This window comes from Sycon ciliatum, chromosome 7 (assembly GCF_964019385.1).
Source record: "Sycon ciliatum chromosome 7, ocSycCili1.1, whole genome shotgun sequence".
NCBI classification, from domain to species: Eukaryota; Metazoa; Porifera; class Calcarea; order Leucosolenida; family Sycettidae; genus Sycon; species Sycon ciliatum.
In genome coordinates this window covers 27,856,746-27,882,007 of record NC_088649.1, presented here as the reverse complement: position 1 = coordinate 27,882,007, position 25,262 = coordinate 27,856,746, and the positions used below count along the sequence as shown (strand labels likewise).

The 25,262-nt window shown below is 45.8% G+C and overlaps 1 protein-coding gene across 2 annotated transcripts in view; it reads left to right on the top strand.

The window, feature by feature from the left end:
- Window positions 1-25,262, top strand: part of LOC135820641 (platelet glycoprotein V-like) — a gene marked incomplete at its 5' end in the record, with an annotated part of 171,686 nt that overhangs the window by 43,276 nt on the left and 103,148 nt on the right. For both annotated transcript variants that reach the window (XM_065333674.1, XM_065333673.1), the window contains 4 exon segments: window positions 2,369-2,440; window positions 6,743-6,814; window positions 10,056-10,127; window positions 13,868-13,939. In XM_065333674.1, coding sequence (XP_065189746.1) covers window positions 2,369-2,440; window positions 6,743-6,814; window positions 10,056-10,127; window positions 13,868-13,939 — 288 coding nt within the window.

Below are 25,262 nucleotides of genomic sequence, written 5' to 3'. Positions count from 1 at the left end.
CGCCACACAGCAACACACCGTTCAGTTAGCTTCAATACTAGTATTCACTTCTCAATAATAAACGGAGGGGCGCAGGAGGAGAAAAACGGAAACAAGACTCAAGAAAAAGACAACGGAAAAAACACCATACCATACTCGCGCGTACACTTAGACCATATATGACATCAGACACTGAACTCTACCAGACAAGAACCAAATACAACAACACGCGTAAATCTTAGTCGAACAGAAATCCGCAACATACCGACGGTGGCAGTATGGTTTGGAGTTCACTAGTGTAGAGCACAAAAAGCAGTGGCCCAAGGAGTAACTGACGGATTCACTAACAGTGTCCAGAACTTTGACACTCTGGAAACACCCTAAGATGTAGTCAGCGAACCATTCCAGGCAGTTCCAGCTATACGAAGGGAAAACAAAACTGTTACTAGACGTTCATGCTTAACACGGTCGAAAGCTTTGGACATATCAACGAGCCCAGTGAACTCTCGTTTGAATCTAGCGGTGGACCATAGATTAAAAAGCTAACACAAGTGCATCCTCAGTCGAATGTTGCATTCTATAAGCAAATTGTCGGGCAATAGCTGGTGTGACTCCAGATAGGCAGTGAGCTGTCTCTTTACCATTGTCTCCAGAATACGGGAGATAATGGGGAGGAGAGACACTGGACGATAGTTCTGGGGCAGGGTTGGGTCGCCACATAAGGGACTGACATGTGACACTTTGAAGGTTGGCGGAACCTGTCCAGTTCTAAGAGACATATTGATAATGCTGGTGAGATTCGGTGCAAGAACAGAGGCATGTTACTTGAGCGGGATTATTTTTTCTAATTTAGGATTAGATTCTCGCGTTTACAATCCGTCTTCACGAGTCGGCTGCTTTCCAGTTTCTAACAGTTTTCTAATGTTTTATACTGGCGACGGTGTGTTGCAAACTTTTCCCTGAGAACAATTCTCAGCCTAACTGACTTTTACCCGAATGCAACTGAAAGAAACGGCTTCATGAAGTGACTTCTGACGACAGCTGCCGCTTGACCGTCGCTGCCAGCAAACTGTCCAGTCTTGTCCGCCACAGCCGGTTTCTGGGCTTTCCGTCGTCTCATGAGGTGAGATTCGGTGCAAGAACAGAGGCATGTTACTTGAGCGGGATTATTTTTTTCTAATTTAGGATTAGATTCTCGCGTTCACAATCCGTCTACGCGAGTCGGCTGCTTTCCAGTTTCTAACAGTTTTCTAATGTTTTATACTGGCGACGGTGTGTTGCGAACTTTTCCTTGAGAACAATTCTCAGCCTAACTGACTTTTACCCGAATGCAACTGAAAGAAACGGCTTCATGAAGTGACTTCTGACGACAGCTGCCGCTTGACCGTCGCTGCCAGCAAACCGTCCAGTCTCGTCCGCCACAGCCGGTTTCTGGGCTTTCCGTCGTCTCATGAGGTGCATAGCCTTAAACATGCATGCCCCGTCCTTCAGCCTCTCAATATGTGCTGCGTTGGCCTCCAGAAGCACCTCAGCATTGGCTCGACACTTGTCTCTGATGGTTTGTTGAAGGTCATTTCGCTGTCTTTTCAGATTGGCCTTGACTGCTGGGTTGGTGGAGTTGTTGATACTCAGACGAATATTCTTTTGCTTGAGTGATAGCTCTTGTTTCGCAAGATCTGGTTCCTGGTGTCTGCTACGGTTGACGTATCCCAAAACGTCCTTGGCAACCCTGCTTATATAGCTGCTTATATAGAGTTCACTAATTGGAGGGTAAGACACAAAGGGGAACAGTGTGAAGAAAAAATCGACTGACACCTCAAGGACTCGATCCAGGGACCCTCGCTTGTAACCAGTGATGCTGTAACCACTGAGCTATGGTGTAGTCGTCATCCCATCAGAAACAGTTCTACATTTTCTTAACACTTTGTCAATTACACTTTGTGTGAATCTACACAGGCGGGTTGCACACAGCCCTCACTGTAACCCACACTTTCCACCTACAAACTAGCACGCAAAATAGAGTAGAAAGGAAAAGGACATATGGAAACGAGTTAAGAGTAACTCTCCACCACTGTACCTAGATACTATATACAGTCAGAAAGTGCAACAACTAGGCACAAAACTGACAGAGTACTGAGACATTCGACGTCCTGACACCTAGCTTCAACACATCTCCGTACTCTGTCAGTTTTGTACCTAGTTGTTGCACTTTCTGACTGTATATAGTATCTAAGTACAGTGGTGGAGAGTTACTCTTAACTCGTTTCCATATGTCCTTTTCCTTTCTACTTTTATTATTGGCTCAATACCCGAGTTTCAAAATAGAGTAATAAGATTTTTTTCCAGAAAGTGATATACATCCTATCAAAATTCTACTTTGTTCTCCCAGAGATCTGGACGATAATCCATTTGTTGACCTACCAGTCGGGCTGTTCAATGCAACAACCAAATTAGAAAACCTGTAAGTAATGTTGTGCATGTATCGTAAAACGGCATTTTTGGCGTGGTTCGCTTCTTTTGAGATGTGGCAAATGGGATTTCGGGATTGATTTCATGTACCGTCCACCGCCCTTTATGACCTGAATCTGACGTTGGTCGTGGAAGACGTTTCCAGGTGGAACTCCGTGTTGGAAGCAAAGAGCTGAGATAGCGTCTTTACAAGTTCTCTGGTGCATTCCTTCAAGACAGGAGCGGAAACACCGTCGGGTCCAGTCGCCTTTGAGGAATTCAAGACGAGCTACAAGCAGGTGGCCTGCACTGGGACAAAAGTGAACTGTCGTTAGTGCATGTGAGCCAGTGAATGCTGTGTTCAGTAAGTCCATCGTAGTAAGTTCGAGGCCTTGTACACTGCATTTGTTGGAAGAGAAACGTGAGAGCCTCCGAGTTCTCATAACTTGCGGCCCTCTCGCAACCTTTAAGCTGGCTCATTTCTAAATTTTAAACTAGTCCTTTGAGCATCCTTCTGCGCAGATTTGGGGTAGAAATATTATGAAATAATCCCCCGTAACTATAACCTGTAATTTAATCAATCTGCGTGCGGAACTGTTTCCTCCATTGTGGACTCGTACGCGTAGCACAGAGGCTGCATTTATAAGTGCAACAACTAGGCACAAAACTGACAGAGTACTGAGACATTCGACGTCCTGTCATCTAGCTTCAACACATCTCCGTAGCGTTCCAACTCGGAAGGTTCAAGGTTAAGGAGAGGACAAAGAGGGGAAGATAAGTGCGACGAAAACGAGCACAAGCTACAGTCCCAACGGAACAAAGAGTGTCGTTTGTTACTGGACGATGACGAGACCAGTAGGATATTTGACAAAGCGGTCTCAGTACAATTCGAAGCAGCAAAGCAGCACACCACTCAGCTTGGGTGGCTGAGAAATATCAAAGATTAATACAGAAGGGGGATGCTTTGCGAAAACGAATTAGTGTCTATTTAAAGTGGTGCAGAGCTACTCTTAACTCATTTCCATATGTCCTTCGTCCTTTCTATATTTATTATTGGCGCAATACCCGAGTTTCAAATTGCACACCTGATGAGCTGCCATGAACCATACGGCGAAACGTACGTCGTGTGAGACAACTTGTTTTGCAGTCCACTAGTCTATCACAATGTCATGCATTAGGAGTACAGTAGGAGTTTGGCGTTCGCCTTGTACAATTCGTTTTCGCAAAGCTTCCCCTCTACGCTGGTTGTTGATCTCCACGGGCATCAGACTGGGTGTACTTATCGAAGTTTTACTCTCTTGTGTACACAGCCTTGGGCAAGAAGAGCTTGTTGATGAGAAACAATTCGTCCGCTGCACTGGCAACAATACGCACAGTGGAGGATTAAAAAATAATAATATATTTATGTCAAACACTTGGATGTTGTGGTCAGCCTCACCTGCTCTTGCTGCGATGAACTCCTTCAGCTGGTCTGCAGTAATTGCATGCATCAAGTTTCATACAAACAGGACTCTCTTCTTCGCAGTGGGTTTGGTGGAGGTGATGAGTCGCCATGTGGCTCTACCGATGTGAGCTGAGCAGCAGGCACGTTCACGACTTGACTGGCAATAAGAAAACCCCAGTAAGCATGCACAATATCAAAGCCATGGATATACGAGCAGAATGAGAGCGACATTTACTCAAATATGCCTTTCTCTATGTTGCATTGTTCAGGTAAACAATACTATCGAGTAGGGCGAGGCTGGTGTTCCAGTGAAGACGAAAGCGGGGAGTGGCGCTCAGCCCACACTAGGCCCTGACGAACTTTTAGCACATCCAGCAGTTTGTTGAAAACAACCGCTTTTCCAGCAGGGAGAAAGCAGCAGCCGATTTGGCTAATGTTGGTCCAGCAGCCGAATCAGTAGGTGCTAGGCAGGTGAGACGGCGCCTATCAGAAGCCCATCGCTTTGGGCGTCCGCATAGGAAAGTCGTCCTCACAGAGGCACACCAGCTCCACCGTCTTGCGTGGGGTGTCTTCCACCGAGGCCACACCTTCGACCGGACAGTATCCGTCGACGAAGCTTGTTTTGCTGCCGGCCCTGACGGTCGGATCATGTTCTGGTTTCCTCGCAATTCTGTGCCTGTTGCTGAGCAGTCACAGCATCCGGCGAGGGTGCACGTCCTCGGCACTGTGTCTCTGTCACCTAACGCGCAGCAGCACATCCTCGACAACGGCATGCCGATCATTGCGTTTCAACCTGCTCGTTCACCAGACCAAAACCCGATCGAGAACATTTGGAGCTTGCTGAAACGACGACTGGTAGCACACAACTGCCAAACTGCGAATGAGCTGCGAAAGGCCGTGGATCTGGATTGGGGAGCGCTGCAGCCTGCCGATGTGGCGAGTTTCGCAACATCCATGCCAAACCGTCTGCAGGATGTCATCACAAATAATGGTGGTCACACCAGATACTAGCCCAGCTTCCCAGCTACTGCAAATAAAACAATCATAACACAACTGTTTCTTTCCCTCTCTCTTCTTCTTCTGCTGGATGTACTGTGTGTTTTCTTGCAATGGTGGAAAGTTCACTGGTACCGGGTACGGGTATAGTCACTTCCAGCAATATGCATTGACACGTGCCAAAATTCAAGCCAAATCCGTAGTTCACGTTCACAATCCAAAAATGGACCAGCTGCGCTACAGCGCAGAAATGAATGTGTGCACGGTGTGCGTACTCACGGCTGCATGGCCAGCGCCCATGGGTCGCTTGAACACCGACCGGATTTTCATGTCCAGGACAGTAGCACCCTTTGCGGACTACCCAAAACCACCTGGATTCCTACCATTTTCAGGCGCAAAATCGGTATTTCAAAAATTGATCTAGTGTCATAAAATTTGGTTCTAAAGAGACATAGACATCAGTAGGCAACAAAACCCTTGACATCTACATCTTATATCCAATTGAGAGGTCAGAATGGTCAATTCTAAATAATATGTGTTTTTGCGATCTTCCGCTAAAGTTTTCAGTTTTCTAGTATGCTGAACAAAGAAACAAGTAAGTTTCAAATTCCAAATAATTTCTCGATCAGCGCATTCTCTGAGCATACTCAAATGTGGCCGGTTCTCCACGGGACCGACGTGGATCGACTGCGACATGTCTCACCTTGACGAAGAATCAGATCGTACTCGTCTGAGCAAATTTGGGCAACTTCAAGCACCTAAAAAATATAGCGGTGAGGCATCCTGCAGCTTCATAACTCGAAGAGAATTGGTGAGCACACATGCTCATTCCCTGCAAACTGCAAATTCACAACTCATTTCATTTCGCAGAATCATTTTCAACGTTTCGGCAAATTGCCATCATCAGGATGCAATATGAAGTCAAAGTCTGGCAAGGAGCAGTTATATACACTAATTTTTTGTTCTTAGGTGTTGATAATATTTCTATCACCAAACAATTCAGCCTCATCTTCTGTCGGGCCAGGAGAGATTTCAGCGCTTCGTTGATGGTGAAACGTTTACGGTAGCTCATGGTGAGTAGCTACGCCAACCCAATGACTCAGGGGAAAGCGAAGGGAGGAAAGCAGCTGCGCTGAAAGCAAGTTCCTTTACGTTTCGCACTCGCGCATGCTGCGCATGCAGCGGAGGTTGCGCTCTCGATAGATCGATTTTTGATCGCCAATGCGTGGTATGTGGGTCGATTTAGACAGGGCTTTCTTCTACAGGAGCTGTAGGATGTTGACTCTCCTATGGACATAGTGAATTTGCTCCAAAGAAATCACGTATCACACACATAACCACAGAAAAACGCACAGTTTCAAGTTCGATCCGAACGTGACAGCCGGAAATCAGCTGATTCACTTTAAGTGCAATTTTCTCAAAATCACGTGCAGCGGGGTAACGTCCCTTTTCGCTTGCGCTGGCTCAAATAATTTTACCTAAATACGAATCGTTATCAAAGTCTATGTTCCTATTTAGAACTTCTGTACTTTAGCACTGTCTACCACCAAAGATGACCGCTGCAGACTCCCTGCAGGAATTTAAGAAGAAATTACGTCTATATAGTATATACACATGAGCATGCCCATAAAACCACTGGCATTCCTACAACTCAGCAGTAATTGCACATCACACTTTCCTTTGAAGTTTTATGGTCTCCTTCCATGTGCCTGGCTAATTTATTCTACCCCCCCCCCCCCTCCCCCTGTTATGCTACCTATTCAATATCGCACCAGTGGAGAACGCCTCAAATGGCTACCTGCCTTTGGGTCATCCCTCAAATATATATTATAACAATAATAAAAATCTTATCCAAGTTCTACTTTGTTCTCCCAGATATTTGAGCCGTATTAAATTGGTTGACCTACCTGCCGGGCTGTTCGACGCCACAACCAGAATAAAGGTCATGTAAGTCGTGGTGTGCATGTTTTGGGAAAAAACATTTTTCCCGTAGTTTTGTCTTTTGCGATGTGGCAAATGGGATTTCGGGATTTGGCATCTCGTTGATTGATCTGATGTACCCTCCCCCACCCTTTACGACTCGAATCTGACCCCGCTTGTGGAAGACTTTTCCAAGTGGAATTCCGTGGCTGGATTCTTTGTTGGAAGCAAAGAGCTGAGATAGTGTCTTTACAAGTTCCCTATGGCATTCCTTCAAGACAGGAGCGGAAATACCGTCGGGTCCAGTCGCCTTTGAGTCATCAAGACGAGGTAGAAGCCGGTGGACTGCATTGGGACGAAAGTGAACTGTCTTTAGTGCAGGTGCGCAAGTGAACGCTGTGTCCAGTAAGTCCATCGTAGTAAGATTGAGGCATTGTACACTGCATTTGTTGGAAGAGAAACGTGGGAAAGCCTCCGATTTCTCATAACTTGTGGCCCTCTCGCATTCTTTGTCTTATCTTGTAGTTCCTTGGCGCCTGATCATGATGGTCTTATCTGTTTTTCTCTGCGATGGCTGGAAGTGGGTAAAAACTTGAAAAGTATGTGCCCAAAATTGTCCCGAAGTACCGAGTAACGTCACCCCGGACTTGACCCCCACTCGTACATTCGTCGTCAAAAACGAAGTCCAGCCCGTGTGCTGGTCGATCGAGCTAGCTGTTCCAAGGTACGGTGCACGTGTGCCTTTTGAACTCTAACACAGATGGGTACGTCGTACCGAAGGAGAATGCCAAAGAGGCAGAGACCCATGTGCAGCTACACATCGTTGTTTTGAACTTTTCGTGTGAGGAACAACACGATGATGAGCGCGTATGCAGAAAACAGTACTCCTCCGGCTGGCGATAACACCACCAACCCGAGCCCCAAAGGAACGCAATGTAGCTACGTGAAGGCAATTTAGCTGGCGATGTTGCTGAAGATGCAGATGGCAAACTCCAACGCCTTTCATTTCAGAGCCGGGTGGCCAACACCGCCACCTTCGATACAACGACGTAATTTTCAAGTACGAGGTATGTGTGTCACACTAACAGCAGACAAAGATCCTTCCACTTCTTCGTAATCACAACGAAAACAAAGAGCTGGAGCTTCGTGGAGGAAGTACCAGTGCGACAAACTGCTGTCGACTTGTGTTTGTTTTGTCCCTTTTTGGCATTCTCATTGTGTACAACGTACACATCAGTACCCGAGTTCAGAAGGCAAGCATGCACCGTACATCGAGCAGTTGGCTCGAGCGACCAGCACACGGGCTGGACTTCGTTTTTGACGATGAATGTACACGTGGAGGTCAAGTCCGGCATGACGTCACTCGGTACTTCGGGACAATTTTGGGGACCTTCTTTTCAAGTTTTCACCCACTTCCAGTCATCGCAGAGAAAAAAGAATAACACCATTGTGATCAGGAGCCAAAGAACTACATGATAAGACAAAGAAAAAATTTGGTGACAGTTCCCCTTTAACATCTGTCAACGCGTAAATAAGAGATCGCACTGAAGCCATATCAGGTGTCGGGGGATGGGGCGCAGAACAAGAGCAGAAGTAAAGCGATCTCGCAGAAGAGGACTAGCAAGTCCATGCAGGCAGTGGTAAACACATACATGGGTTTTTAAGTTGAGGTGTTTCTAAAGGGTGTACAAGTTAGTATGACTGTATAGAAGAATGGTGGGGTAATTCTATCCAACGAAAATATGCTTTCCTACCCTCTTCGACATGTCCGAACCTGAGCCTTTCAATTTGAAAGTGTGTTGGCTTGTGCCTTGGAGAAGTGTTCAAGCTAGGTTTAGGCTGCTGAATGTCTCAGTACTCCTTGTGAGTTTTGTGCCATTGTGTCGCTCTCGCTGCCTTCATGTGATCTGGTCACGTTGGTGGACTGTTTATCATAACTCGTAACATGTTGTTCTCTCCTTCTTTACCATAAATATTAAATTGACTCACTATCCGAGTACTCGCAGTAAACCTATTTAAAATCATAACTTATTGTTTTATACTCGGATACTGAGCCAGTCGTAAATGTAAAAAAGAGAAGAAACACATGAGAACGAGTTATGCAGCCACTTTTCATGACTAACAAAATCATAAACGGTCAGAAAATGCGATAATAGGGCACAAAACTAACAGGCTACTGAGACATTCAGCGACCCGAGACCTAGCCCTAACACATCTCCAGTGCGCAAACTAACAGCCTTCAAACTTGGAAGTTCATGGTTACATAGGACCGAAGAGAAGAAGGTGAGCACAGCGAAAATGTGCAGAAGCTAAGTCCCGCGGCAAGAAAGAATGCCCAATGTTACAGGACGATGACGAGACCAGTTATTTTGTCATGACAATGCGGTCTGACTACAATTCGAAGCAGCAAAGCAACACATCACCCAACTTCGGTGTGTCAGCAATATCAGAGATAAAGGAAGGGCGAAAACGAATTGTACAAAACCGGACGCCAATATCTAACGATATTGCTGATATATTGCTGATATTGCTGACCCACCCAAGTTGGGTGGTGTGTTGCTTTGCTGCTTCGAATTGTAGTCAGACCGCATTATCATGACATAATAACTGGTCTCGTCATTGTCCTGTAACAGTCGGCATTCTTTGTTGCCGCTGGACTTAACTTGTGCACATTTTCGCTACGCTTACCTTCCCTCTTTGCTCCTAAGTAACCATGTACCTTCCAAGTTGGAAAGCTGTCGGTTTGCGCACTGGAGATGTGTTAAAACTACATCTCTTTTCGCTGAATGTCTCAGTAGCCGGTCACACTTTCTGACCGTTTATCATCTATTTACAGTCGTGGAAAGTTGCTGCACAACTCGTTCTCATGTGTTTCTTCTCTTTTTTACATTAATTGTTTTACTGCTATACAAAATTCACTAATTTGAGGGAAAAACACAAGCGGGGACAGTGAAAAAATTGACTGTCACCACCCGGACTCGAACCAGGGATCCTTGCTTTTAACCAGCGATGCTTTAACCAATGAGCTATGGTGTAGTCGTAATCCCGGCAGAGACCGTTCAATATTTTCTTTAGACTTCGTACCTTACACTTTGTGTGAATCTACACCGGTGGTTGGGACACAGACCTCACTGTAACACACACACTTCACGTACAATGTAAATAGTTCTGTTATTTTGAGATGTGGCCAATGTATATAGCACAGTATTAAGAGTATTTTTCCAGGAAGTGATATACATCCTATCAAAAATCTACTTTGTTCTCCCAGATATTTCTGGGATAATAAACTTTATTACCTACATGCCGGGCTGTTCAACGCGACAACCGAATTAGAATCCCTGTAAGTCATGTTGTGCATGTATCGTAAAAAGGCGTTTTTTGGGCGTAACGTTAGTTCTGTTCTTTTAGGATGTGGTGAATGGGATTTCGTTATTTGGCATCTAGGCATATGCGGATAATGCCGGCAGAAAAATAGGCAGAAATCGGTACCATTTCTGGTAAGTTTCATTTGTGTTTGGTATGTGGATAAAGAAATGGAGCAGAATTCGAGGAATTGCCCGCCATAAGGTTTGTATGGGTCTGCCAATTTCACTGCTTTTCGAGCAGAATCTGTCACCTTTTCCAACATTATCCGCCAATGCCTGGTGGCATCTCGTTGGTTGATCTGAGGTACCCTTCCCCACCCTTTATGACCGTATCTGATGCCGCTCACGGGGTGGTCGCAACGAACGTAAGCGCAAATGTGGTTCTTCATCCAGCCTGTACCGAAACCCGTGCAGAACCAAGAGCAGCCTTGTATAAGATACAGTTGTATGTAGGCAGCTACGAATGACCATCCGTCTGCTAAGGAAGAACATGGCCACTGCAGGCAGCCACGAGCGGCTTTGAAAGGCATGTTGTGGGTGGCCAAAGTTGTTGCTTGCCACAAATCTGGTTTCTCAGCTGAATAAGCCGGTTGTGATTACCAACACCATGGAAGATCTCTGAACATATAACCCTTTGCTGTACCCACCATCGGCGATGTGACTGTCATGGGGTTTCTTTCACTTTCATTCCGGTAAAAGTCACTCAGGCTGAGAAACTGAGATACAGTCAACTTCGCTTATAACGACACTCGGCGGGGCATCAGAAAAGTGTTCTTATTCGCGAAGTGTCCATATACCTGAAGTCTCATTGTGTGTTGCAGTTGGATAGGGCATGACAATTATGTCGTTATTCGCGAATTGTCGTTATATCCGCAGTGGTTATTAGCGAAGTTGACTGTACGTAGGTTTTGGAGTTGAGGCATTTCTCAAGGGTGTACAAGTTAGTACGACTGTATAGAATAAATGAGTGTGGAGTCATTCTATCCTACAAAAATATACTTTCCTTCCCTTGTGACCTTTCCGAACCTGAGCCTTCCAAGTTGGAACGTGGTTGGCTTGCGCCTTGGAGAAGTGTTCGAGCTAGGTGTCAGGTTGCTGTACGACCGTCCTTGTATACAACGCCTTCCTTGAATACAAGCAAGAAGAAATTTGAAACAAGAAAAAACAAGAAATTTGTTGGCTTGCGCCTTGGAGAAGTGTTCGAGCTAGGTGTCAGGTTGCTGAATGTCTCCGTACTCCTTGTAAGTTTTGTGCCATTTTGTCGCACTCGCTGCCTGCATATGATCTGGTCACATTGGTGGACTGTTTGTCATAACTCGTAACATGTTGTTCTCTCCTCTTTTACCATAATTATTAAATTAGCTCCTTAACCGAGTAAAACTATTTAAAATCATAAATTGTGGTTTTACTTATTGTTATTTGCATTTTCGCGTCATCGTCAATCAAAGGATTGATAATTTCGAGGTCCGGAGACCACGGACGTCGATTGCAAATTATTCAACCGTAGTATATGGTAGGAATGGCCAAGGCCGACGTGGAGCATCGAAAGAGAACAGAAGCCAGAAGCTAAACGGAACACAATCTCGAGACAGGGATGAACTAAGGACAGTGGGATGGGACAGATGTAGGAAGGAGAACACGGATGGTACCAGACGACTGACTGGTGGTGAATATGAGTTGGGTGTTGGTGCGGCGGATGACGGAAATACAGATGATGACGAGGCGGATGATGACGAGGCGGCGGATGACGACGAGGCGGATGACAATGAGACGGCTGGTGGAGATGGTGATAAAACGGACGAGGAGGAGTCAGGTGGCAGCGAAGGTGATGGAGCTGATGAGGGTGAGATTCGTAAGAAGTCAGCTGTGGACTTACATTTGTTATCTTGTCCCGATTGTTTGAGTGTGTATGGTGATTCCAACTTATCTGTACTGTGTCGTGTCCGTTACCATTATTTTCTCCCTTATAAACACGGTACTTATATTTTTTCAACCCACTTCGCACCCGTGCTTATAGAGGAGACTGTGATAATACTGGAGACTGTGTTTATATTTTTTCAACCTTGAAAAAGTTAAGAAAGTTGCATCCCGGTAAAACACTCAAATTGGAATTTAACTTGGATTTCATGATTGGAGAACAGAGAGAAGAAAAAGAATGATGCGGAAGTGGAAGTCACGCACGTAGAGCACTTTTATGTGCGCACAGCTGCATTCCAGTATTATCACTGTGACTATGTTGGAGAGTGTGCGTTTGTAATCTCAACAGCCCTTTGACCTGTGCATATAATGGAAACTGTGCATATAATGGAGACCTGTGTTAATAAGAGAGATAATACGGTATGTCCAGCAGTTGAAGGTCCTTGAAGCTGTTTGTATTCGTACGCATAAGCGCGATTTGTGTAAGCAAAAACAACATGTTGTAGCACTAAGGTTATTTTCGTGAGTTTGCACCCCTTGTTCATGAGTTGTTTCTGCATTGTTCATGCCCATTTGGCACACTTACTTTTATCTTAGCCCTCACTTTTGTAATACTTACGCGTCATGTGTCACACTCCTTTGGATTTTTAACCTTTGTGTTTCCCTTGATCACTTTAGTTCCGTATTTCCACTGATGATCGGAGCTTGAAAATTGATTCTGGAAACTCAATCTCAAACCTTAAACAAATTGTCCTGTTGCGTGGTGATGTCTGCGGCATTCATACTTTTCATAGCTATTATTTGGATGTTTGATGGTATTACATTTCCAGTCGATATTGAGAGGGCCAACTGATCACTGAGTGTCAACCCAAGTAAAATGGAACATACTCAGGCGCTCAGAAGCAACGAAAGGATTGGTGAGAAGTGGAGAATGGTCCGAAAACTAGGATTTCTTCTTGGCGACGAGGCTGACGTAGCACGGAGGAAGCAGCTTGCTTCAGCGGCCTTCACTTCAATGTTTAACCTCTGGAAACGGAGATCTGCTGTGAGTGAGCGTCTGCGCCTGCGACAGTACTCGGCGTTCGTCCTACCCGTCCTCACGTACAACGGTGGCACTTGGGGCCTCACGCAATCTGCTCTCCAGAAGTTGGATGCCTTACACCGACGTCAGTTGCGGTCTCTCCTTGGCATTAAATGGCCACAGCGCATCTCCAATGAAGCACTGTACCAGAGGTGCAAAATAGAGAAGATCAGCATCTTCATTAGCCGTGCCAGGTGGCGTCTATTTGGTCATTTCTTGCGGCTGCCACCATCAACCCCGGCAGTAATGGCAATGGAAATCTTTTTCGCAAACAACGGCACCAGATGGCTTGGCCGGCCACGCGTCACTCTACCCAGCGTGCTGCATCAAGATCTGCAGAAAGCCGGGAAGGGTAGACTCCTGAATCCGGGAGATCTCCATTCGCTCCGGGCAACAGTTGCCTGTTGTAAGAGCTGGAAGGCTCTGCGTGAGGCAATGCGTTCATCCAACTAGTTACAAATCAATGTACTTGTAATACCATATTAGCCCGATAGTGCAGCATCAAGTCACCTGGATATATCTCCTTAATTTGCTCATCTCCCTATGTTTCTCTCTCTCTCTCTCCCTCTCATTCTCTCTCTCTCTCTCAATCTCTCTCTCTATCATTCTCTCTCTCTCTCTCTCATCTACACCGGTGGGTGAGACGCAGATCTCACTGTAACCCACACACTTGACGTACAGTATACATCTTATCCAAATTCTACTTTGTTCTCCCAGACATTTCGATTATAATCAACTTGCTGACCTACCTGACGGGCTGTTCAAAGCCACAACCGAATTACAAACCCTGTAAGTCATGGTGGGCATGTATCGGAAAAGAGGTTTTTTGCGTAGTTCTGTCCAGCTGCCTTTGAGGCATCAAGACGAGGTAGAAGCGGGTGGTCTGCATTGGGACGAAAGTGAACTGTCATCAGTGCAGATGCGCAAGTGAACGCTGTGTCCAGTAGGTCCATCATACACTGCATTTCTTGGAAGAGAGACATGCTCTCTTAATGGTTATGAAAATGGTAGTAGATGAGTGGGGAAGAAGTGAAAAATCAAACTTAGGTTACGTTTGGTTGGTCCCAAATAGGAATCACTTGGAATCACTCGGAATCATTCTCGCCCGTTTGGTTGGTCAAAAAAGTGCGTTAGGTTGGTCACATTCCACATGATTCCAGAATGGGAATCGCTGAGAATGATTCTTTTTGGAGAATGATCACTCCACCTCTTGCTGGAATGGGCATTCTCATTCCGGAATCAAAAATGATAATGGCTGCCACGAGCCAAACAATGTAGCACCAGGTTCAAGTGCCTCAAATCATGCACTCAGCAGTACCATGACTCTCTCAAGGGAACTAGAGTCGGGTAAAAGAAAATACAGCCGCTGTTCCACAACGACATCATGGAATTGTTACGTCAAGTGATTCCTAATTGATTATGGCGCGTTAGTTTGGTCAGGTGATTCTTGCCGATTCCCATTCCAGAATGGTTGTCATTTACATTCTAAAAATGCCCAACCAAACGCAACCTTAGGTCGTAGATACAGTATGACAGAGAGAACAAAAGAGAAGAAAAGAAGAGAAGAAGAAAATGAGAGAGAGAGATAGATAGAGAGAGAGTAAGAGAGAGAGAGAGAGAGAGACAGAATGAGAGAGAGAGAGAATGAGAGAGAGATAGAGAGAATGAGAGAGAGAGATAGATAGAGAGAGAGAGAGAGAGAGAGAGAGAGAGAGAGAGAGAAAGAGAGAGAGAGGGGGGAGTGAGACAGAGAGAGAGAGGGGGAGAGCGGGGGAGAGAGTGAGTGAGAGTGAGTGAGAGGGAGAGAGAGAGAGAGAGAGAGAAAGAGAGAGAGAGAGAGAGAGAGAGAGAGAGAGAGAGAGAGAGGGTGATATATATACTCTACCCCCAGTATAAATTCTGGCTTCGTTTTCGTTCTTGCTCATTCCCATGTAACTACTGATGAAAATGGGTGAAAAGCTTTTAGTATTATGAAATTGACAACCTTGTTGTTGTGTGTATATAAATTTAGTTCGCCTACATCTCTATTTATATACAATGGAAGCGGTCCTCACCAAGAAAACACAATCCGTTGCTACTCCGAGTTTCTTGAGTTTTTCAATCGTCAGGCAACTTTTCTAACTAAAGCAGGGCTGTCAGGTCCACTAAAGAAATACACAACCACACAGCAAGGCGCACAAAAAGAGAAAGCGTGAAGTGTGGAGAGTGAAGAGTTACTGCTAGGTGCAGGCAGTGTAAAATATTGATATCAATTGTCCATTACTGTAACAAGCGCTGAATGGAGCACGTAAATATGGAGTTAACTAGCGCATGCCTGGCGTCAGGAGGTGTAAGGCCATTACGGTGCTATATTTGGCGTTAATCATAACAATGATGGTGCAGTGTGTCTGGTTCCATTGGGCATCAGGTTGTTCTGTCCATGTCCGGTTTTACGTGATTCCGTTATACTTAGCGAGCCGGTATTTGTTTGCATGACGACATTTGGCGATGATTTCACTTCGCTTGTTGAGGGTTTTGGTCTTGTCAGCAGTGAGTATACGCACCTTCTCCGTGGTGCAAAGGCAACATCTCTTTGTTGCGGGGTTGTAGGAGCTGGCCTTGTCCTTGATTCTCCAGGACAGGTGATACTCTTTGTTGTCGTTTTTCTTTTTCCAGAGGTGTTTGGAGAGCTCCGTGTTAGTGCGGTACTTTTCGTGGCGGAAGGACATCGTGTGGTTGTTGTATCTTGTTTTGAACGTTGTCTCTGCTGAGCCGATGTATGTCCTGAGCTCATCCTGGCTGGTGACGTGTGCTTCATAGATGATGTGAGAGGCCTGGCAACGTCCTTCCATGGGGCATTCCTGCTTTTTCCTACAATTACAAGGTTTTTCAGGAGGTTCTTGTATCAGTTGCCGCTTGTTGTGCCCACTGATAATCGCTGCGATGTCTCTATTTATATATATATATATATATATATATATATATATATATATATAGAACAATAGAAGTATTTCTTGCGTCGGCAAAAAGTGCTCAATGTCCTAAGACAGAGCGGGGTTATACACTCAGACACAAGGGATCTCCAAGTTTCTCACTGTTGCTACTCTGAGTTTCGTGCAAAAGCACTCTTCAGGCAACTTACTCTTCTCTCACATCAGTATCCCTTTACATACCAGAAAAGACGAAAAGAAGCACCCTAGGTGGGAATCACAGGTGGGGAAAAGAAGCACGCTAGCCAGTCTAGGTGGGAATCACAGGTGAAGATAAATGTGGCAAGTGTGGTAGTGTGAGCAATCGCGCAGGCCGGGTGGTGTGCATAAAGTGAAGTGTGGCAGTAGGATGCATGCACATTAGATAGCAGGAGTTCTGTATATGTGTAACAGATAGCAAGCGCAGTCTACAGTTCAGGTCACCTCCGATAGGAGGTACTTGGTGCTGTGGCGACATTTTGTGACCAGGCTGCATCTGGTGTTGAGGAGCGATGCCTTGTCACTCTTCATTATGGCGATCTTCTCCGATAGGCATAGGTTGCACCGCTTCGAGGTTCTTTTGTAGGCACTGGATCTCTGCCTGATTCTCCATGAGATGTTGACGCCTTCACCTGCCTCTTTCAATGCCCATGCATGCTTCGACAATTCTGTGCTGTTTCTGTGTGGGGCATTCCGGAACGATGACGTGTGGTTGTTGAACCGGAGTTTGAACGGGGTTTCGGAGATGCCGATATACTTCTTCCGGCTGAGATTGGAGTCCACTGTAGCTTCGTATACTATCTCGCTGGCGTTGCAGTCCCCGTTGAGTGGGCAGTTTGCTTTGACACGGCAGTTACATCTCTTTTCTTCCGGCTGTCTGAGGACTTTCGCGTTGTGGCCCTTGATTATTGAGGCTAAGTTAGGCGAACAGCTGTAGCTGACTTTGAGCGTGTTTTTGTTAAATATTTTTCTTAGAGCAGATCCTTCTGGGAAATGGCGCTTGACAAGTCTCAGGAATGTCGCGCCAACATCAGTCTTCACGGATTGGCTGTACGGTGGGTTAAACCAAATGATGGTCCTCTTTCGATTCTTTTTCCTCCTGGCTTGTCCTTCCGTGTTCGCCGGTTCCTCGTTATAGACGAGTGCGTAGTTGAAGCCACTTTTTGAGAGAGCTGCAGCGTACGTGGGGGCAGCCTCTTCAAAGACTTCTTGGTTGGCAGAGACGCTCGTTAGGCGCTTGTTGATGGACTGCGGCAGGTTTTTGATTACTACCAAGTACCTCCTATCGGAGGTGACCTGAACTGTAGACTGCGCTTGCTATCTGTTACACATATACAGAACTCCTGCTATCTAATGTGCATGCATCCTACTGCCACACTTCACTTTATGCACACCACCCGGCCTGCGCGATTGCTCACACTACCACACTTGCCACATTTATCTTTACCTGTGATTCCCACCTAGACTGGCTAGCGCGCTTCTTTTCCCCACCTGTGATTCCCACCTAGGGTGCTTCTTTTCGTCTTTTCTGGTATGTAAAGGGATACTGATGTGAGAGAAGAGTAAGTTGCCTGAAGAGTGCTTTTGCACGAAACTCAGAGTAGCAACAGTGAGAAACTTGGAGATCCCTTGTGTCTGAGTGTATATATATATTTAAATAGAGACGTAGGCGAACAAAATTTGTATACGCACAACAACAAGGTTGTCAGTTTCATAACACTAAAAGCTTTTCACCCATTTTCATCAGGAGATACATGGGAATGAGCAAGAACGAAAACGAAGCCAGAATTTATACTGGGGGTAGAGAATCGGCAAGAATATTCTTAGGCGCCTCAAGTTCACACTACACTACCATAAGAATGTATGGAGCAGTGGAAAAATGCGGGAAACAACACATGAGGGGAATGCAGTACCAGAACAAACACGTGATAAAGTTGTCAGTCCGGTTGCAGCTTGAACAGCCGCAGCACCTTGATGTGCTTCTTTTGTCGACACAGCTCTGGCCTCAAACTGCGAATGTACAGCGCCTCCAGTGTGAATCTGTGCGCGCTGTTCCGGGCTGGTGTGATGACACTGAAGCTGCTGTTGCGTTCTTGCGGGATGCATTCAGGTTGCGCCTGCAAATGCTTTGTGATGGCGCTATCACTTGTTCCCACACGTTTGTCAGGCGGCTTCTTGTACAGCTTGTCTGGGATATGCTGCTTGATCCTTTCCGAGAATCGCTGACATGTCTCACCAACGTACGTTCGCTCACAGCGACACGCATACTTATAAATAAAATTACTATTTTCAAGAGTTGGTGAAACATCCTTCGCGATAGACCTGAATGCGGGCCTGGTTGTATAAATTACAATGGGGGATACTGTAGGATAGCAGTTCAAAATTGCAGCTTTAATCTTTTTGCGGAAGGCAATGCAACCCCGCCCTTTCCACGGCAATTTTGTGATAATACGCGTTGCAGGTTCAAGTTGTGCAGAAGCTGTATCTGGGCTAGGTTCAAGAACGCTTGTCATGACTCGCTTGAGTACTTTGAGTGGGTAACCGTTAGAACACAGAATATCCTCTAGCTTAGCAATTTCAGCTGATAATAGTGATGGTGAGCAGATGGTTTTAGCTCTGAAAGTTAATGATCTGATCAAATTGATTTTGTTTCTAGTGTCACAAAACGAGTCCCAGCGGGTGTAAAGACCTGTGAACGTCGGCTTTCTATATACTGTGGTGAGCAATTCTGTGGAAGAATGCTTAATCAATACATCAAGAAACGGCAATTCTCCATTATTCTCCTCCTCCATTGTAAACTGGAGAGCTGGGTGAAGATTATTTAAACGCTCCGAGAATTCCAATGCCAGTTTCCGGTTGTGAAATGCTGCGAATGTGTCATCCACATAACGCCTATAGAATTGGGGCCAATGACTGTCTGGAATTGTGTTCTCAAAATATCCAACAAAGATATTGGCTAGCACGGGGCCCAAGGGTGAACCCATGGCTACTCCGTCCCTCTGTGCGTACATATTGCCGTTGAAACTGAACTGCACGTCTGATGTGGCTTTGAAAAGCAGCTTCTTGAAAAGATCTTGGGGTATTTGCGGGGCTGATATTTCATCATCATGGTATAGCGACTGTATGCAGATATCTATTGTTTCCTTGAGAGGCACGTTTGTAAAGAGGCTGACTACATCGAAAGAGCACAGGAACAGCGATCCAGAGTTCTCTGCCTGCTGCTGGCCAAATTCCCGTACATCATCCACGAACTCGAATGTATCCTTAGTTGCGTGGGCGGAATATTTGTTCAGGACTGGTTTTAGTAATTCAGCTAACCACTTGGCCATTTCGTGTTGGGGAGCATTGATCATGGACAGGATTGGTCGAAGTGGCACGTCTTTCTTATGTATTTTCGGTACGCCATAGAGCACAGGTCGGCACGAGCCAACGGGTCGGATCCGGTCGTAATCTATATTGAGTATTTTTCCAGCCTTTTTGTATCGCAATAGGTATGCCTGCAAGGCGCGTTCATCCAGGTAAGTGCGGTCATGCGTTTCCGTCGGTCCCAGGAGTTGAAACTTCGATGCATCAGCCAGAATAGCATTCATCTTGTCATTGTAATCACTTCGCTGCATTATCACCACTCCATTCCCTTTGTCCGGCCTGCTGATTATTATATCTTTGTCATTCTTCATTTTCCTGATGGCTGCCATATGCTTGTCGTTGAGGGGATAATCGGTTTTATCTGCTTTACTGTTACTAAACTCTTCTGCAAGATTCGCCAACGCTGCTTGACACGTATCCCTCTTGGCATCACTCACTGGTACGCAGCGCTCCAATTGATCATTTGTTAGTTCGAATTCTGCCTGCACAATCTCCTTGTCCATTCTGGAACTAGGGGGGACTCCAAACTTCAAGCCCCTGCACAGTACGTCTTTTTCAATATTAGTTAGCATAACTCCGGCCAAGTTGAGTAGGTGGGAGTGTTTTAATTCGCTTGAGCCCTTCTCATAGCGCACCTCCCTCCTGAGTGCATCGTCAAACTTACTTTTGATCCGGCATTGTAATCTTGAGGAGGTCTGGTTGATGAGCTTCGCGAACCTGAAGCGGTCCAGCACGCTAAGGCTCCGATTGACTTCGTGAAGAACACGGCGGTACTCGAGGAGAAAGTGTTCCAAGTCAGCGGCGGTCCTCTCCAGTTCGTCCTTGATAAAGGCGCGTTCGATTCTCCATGGCTTCTTGGCCTTAACTCTCTCGAACGCAACAGCAGCTTCAGTGTCATCACACCAGCCCGGAACAGCGCGCACAGATTCACACTGGAGGCGCTGTACATTCGCAGTTTGAGGCCAGAGCTGTGTCGACAAAAGAAGCACATCAAGGTGCTGCGGCTGTTCAAGCTGCAACCGGACTGACAACTTTATCACGTGTTTGTTCTGGTACTGCATTCCCCTCATGTGTTGTTTCCCGCATTTTTCCACTGCTCCATACATTCTTATGGTAGTGTAGTGTGAACTTGAGGCGCGTAAGAATATTCTTGCCGATTCTCTACCCCCAGTATAAATTCTGGCTTCGTTTTCGTTCTTGCTCATTCCCATGTATCTACTGATGAAAATGGGTGAAAAGCTTTTAGTGTTATGAAACCGACAACCTTGTTGTTGTGTGTATATATATATATATATATACACACAACAACAAGGTTGTCAATTTCATAATACTAAAAGCTTTTCACCCATTTTCATCAGTAGTTACATGGGAATGAGCAAGAACGAAAACGAAGCCAGAATTTATACTGGGGGTAGAGAATCAGCAAGAATATTCTTACGCGCCTCAAGTTCACACTACACTACCATAAGAATGTATGGAGCAGTGGAAAAATGCGGGAAACAACACATGAGGGGAATGCAGTACCAGAACAAACACGTGATAAAGTTGTCAGTCCGGTTGCAGCTTGAACAGCCGTAGCACCTTGATGTGCTTCTTTTGTCTAAAGCCAGTCCTGATTAAATATTCCGCCCACGCAACTAAGGATACTTTCGAGTTCGTGGATGACGTAAAGGAATTTGGCCAGCAGCAGGCAGAGAACTCTGGATCGCTGTTCCTGTGCTCTTTCGATGTCGTCAGCCTCTTTACAAACGTGCCTCTCAAGGAAACAATAGATATCTGCATACAGTCGCTATACCATGATGATGAAATATCAGCCCCGCAAATACCCCAAGATCTTTTCAAGAAGGCTGCTTTTCAAAGCCACATCAGGCGTGCAGTTCAGTTTCAATGGCAATATGTACGCACAGAGGGACGGAGTAGCCATGGGTTCACCCTTGGGCCCCGTGCTAGCCAATATCTTTGTTGGATATTTTGAGAACACAATTCCAGACAGTCATTGGCCCCAATTCTATAGGCGTTATGTGGATGACACATTCGCAGCATTTCACAACCGGAAACTGGCATTGGAATTCTCTGAGCGTTTAAATAATCTTCACCCAGCTCTCCAGTTTACAATGGAGGAGGAGAATAATGGAGAATTGCCGTTTCTTGATGTATTGATTAAGCATTCTTCCACAGAATTGCTCACCACAGTATATAGAAAGCCGACGTTCACAGGTCTTTACACCCGCTGGGACTCGTTTTGTGACACTAGAAACAAAATCAATTTGATCAGATCATTAACTTTCAGAGCTAAAAACATCTGCTCGCCATCACTATTATCAGCTGAAATTGCTAAGCTAGAGGATATTCTGTGTTCTAACGGTTACCCACTCAAAGTACTCAAGCGAGTCATGACAAGCGTTCTTGAACCTAGCCCAGATACAGCTTCTGCTCAACTTGAATCTGCAACGCGTATTATCACAAAATTGCCGTGGAAAGGGCAAAATTGCATTGCCTTCCGAAAAAAGATTAAAGCTGCAATTTTGAACTGCTATCCTACAGTATCCCCCATTGTAATTTATACAACCAGACCCGCATTCAGGTCTATCGCGAAGGATGTTTCACCAACTCTTGAAAACAGTAATTTTATTTATAAGTATGTGTGTCGCTGTGAGCGGACGTACGTTGGTGAGACATGTCAGCGATTCTCGGAAAGGATCAAGCAGCATATCCCAGACAAGCTGTACAAGAAGCCGCCTGACAAACGTGTGGCAACAAGTGATAGCGCCATCACAAAGCATTTGCAGGCGCAACCTGAATGCATCCCGCAGGAACGCAACAGCAGCTTCAGTGTGATCACACCAGCCCGGAACAGCGCGCACAGATTCACACTGGAGGCGCTGTACATTCGCAGTTTGAGGCCAGAGCTGTGTCGACAAAAGAAGCACATCAAGGTGCTACGGCTGTTCAAGCTGCAACCGGACTGACAACTTTATCACGTGTTTGTTCTGGTACTGCATTCCCCTCATGTGTTGTTTCCCGCATTTTTCCACTGCTCCATACATTCTTATGGTAGTGTAGTGTGAACTTGAGGCGCGTAAGAATATTCTTGCTGATTCTCTACCCCCAGTATAAATTCTGGCTTCGTTTTCGTTCTTGCTAATTCCCATGTAACTACTGATGAAAATGGGTGAAAAGCTTTTAGTATTATGAAATTGACAACCTTGTTGTTGTGTGTATATAAATTTTGTTCGCCTACATCTCTATTTAAATACTCAATCTGCGGACAGCATGCTGTTTCGTTCTTTTTGAACTCATCAGCGCAGCACAGAGAAAATGAGGCCGAACCTGATAGCAATGGAAATAAAAATTTCCAATCAGGCCCGAACGTACCTTGCCAGAGTGCTCAAACTGACAAGTCAGTGAGCTCTGCATAACGCAAACAGCAAAGGCACTACCCCACGCAAGAGTGCTCAACTGCTACAAGAGCAGGAGCGAAATACTCAATCTGCGGACAGCATGCTGTTTCGTTCTTTTTGAACTCATCAGCGCAGCACAGAGAAAATGAGGCCGAACCTGATAGCAATGGAAATAAAAATTTCCAATCAGGCCCGAACGTACCTTGCCAGAGTGCTCAAACTGACAAGTCAGTGAGCTCTGCATAACGCAAACAGCAAAGGCACTACCCCACGCAAGAGTGCTCAACTGCTACAAGAGCAGGAGCGAAATACTCAATCTGCGGACAGCATGCTGTTTCGTTCTTTTTGAACTCATCAGCGCAGCACAGAGAAAATGAGGCCGAACCTGATAGCAATGGAAATAAAAATTTCCAATCAGGCCCGAACGTACCTTGCCAGAGTGCTCAAACTGACAAGTCAGTGAGCTCTGCATAACGCAAACAGCAAAGGCACTACCCCACGCAAGAGTGCTCAACTGCTACAAGAGCAGGAGCGAAATACTCAATCTGCGGACAGCATGCTGTTTCGTTCTTTTTGAACTCATCAGCGCAGCACAGAGAAAATGAGGCCGAACCTGATAGCAATGGAAATAAAAATTTCCAATCTCTATTTAAATATATATATATATATAAAATCTTGTAGGACGCATCACGCAGCTTCATAAGTAAAAAATTGGTTGTGAGCAACACTGGCTCACACTCAAATAACTGCTTTTCACCAGAAAAATATTATATTTCAACGTTTCGGTCATGAAATAACCATCATCAGGAATGAAGTGGGCACACCGGTTAGGATGGGTTAATATACGAGGAGCGCTGCAAACTGATAACAAATCACACCTGCATGCACTATGACGAGAGAGAGAACAAAAGGACAAAACATCACCAAAAAAAAACCCCAGGTATAGAAATAACGCAATACGCGACAACTCTAAAAATGGCACAGGTACAAGCAACAAACAGAATGTACATGTGCACTAGGTGCGTGCAGACATGTAATTGCAGGCGCTAGCAACAACAGTAGTAGTAACAGTGCACTAGTTCAAGGGGTGCTAAACCACCACCATCCAGGAAGAGCGAGTATCAGGGCCAGAAATATGTACAAGGCTTCACCAGAGAATTCACAGGAGGTCCCACCCTGCGTTATTGTTTATGCTGGGGCTCGTGTCGCGAATTTGTATTGCTTCGCGTATTCTCCTCCTGGCCCGATCCGACTCAGTGGCAAGGACGCGAACCTCTGTGAATGCCGACTCGCCAAGCGGCAGTACCTCGTCGCCATGGTGAAGTCGGTAGTGCTCGCCCAGGGCTTTTCCAGACGTCTTGTTGCGTGAGTTATCATTGTGTTCTTTTGTTCGCGTTGCTACACTGCGGCCAGTCTCTCCAACATACTTCTCCGAGCACTTGCAGGTCAGACGATAAACCACGTTGCGTCTTGTGCATTCTACCTCGCTCGATTGGCATGCAACGCAGGCGGCTTTAGGCCTTCCTCGTCGCCTCGGGGCAGCGGGATCCACCCACTTACGGCAGCAAGGTCCAGTGAGGCTGGACTTAGTGACGCTGTTGGAAAGCCTTGCATTCTTGTAGATTATCTGTACATTTAGATTGTATTTGTTTAGAAGACGGTGGACCCTGTAGTGGATGGCATCCGTTTTGAATGGTAACTTCAACGTGGATCGATAGTCTTTCTTTTGTTTAGCAGGTCGTCTGGCTCGTTCATGAGCAGTCGCGATCACTTTGTCAGGAAAGTTGTTGAACTTTAATGTGTCAATAACCTTTTGCTCACTTCGCTGGCGGGCTGCAGGATCAGAGGAAAGGCGGGCCGCGCGGAGGAATTCCGAAGACGCGATGGCGAGTTTTTGCTGTTGCGGAACGCACGAGTTGAAGTCTGAGACGAGGCCACTGTGGCAAGCTTTGCGGAACAGCTCGAATGATATTGCGCCCTCGGAGGAGACATGAATAGTCGTGTCCATAAAGTCAACCGACCCAGTTTCCTCCGAAGATTGATACGTGAACTTGATGCTCGCATTGGCGGTATTGAAGAATGCAATCAGCTGGCGGAGAAGCGCGGCCCCCAGTGTCCACAGCATAATGATGTCATCAATATAACGCTTGTAGAGTACGGGAGCACCAGGCGAGTTTAGCAACAGCGAGGTTTCGAGGTCATGCATGAAGATAATCGCAAACGGGGGCGCTAGGTTGTTACCCATGGCGATGCCTTCCCTCTGGTGGTAGACCTTCTCACCAAATCTGAAATAATTGGATCTTAGAACGAAGGTTAACAGCTCTTCGATCTGCTCCACGCTTAAACCAAATGTGTCAACAGACTCGATGTGCTGCTGCAGGACTCTAGCAACCGCCT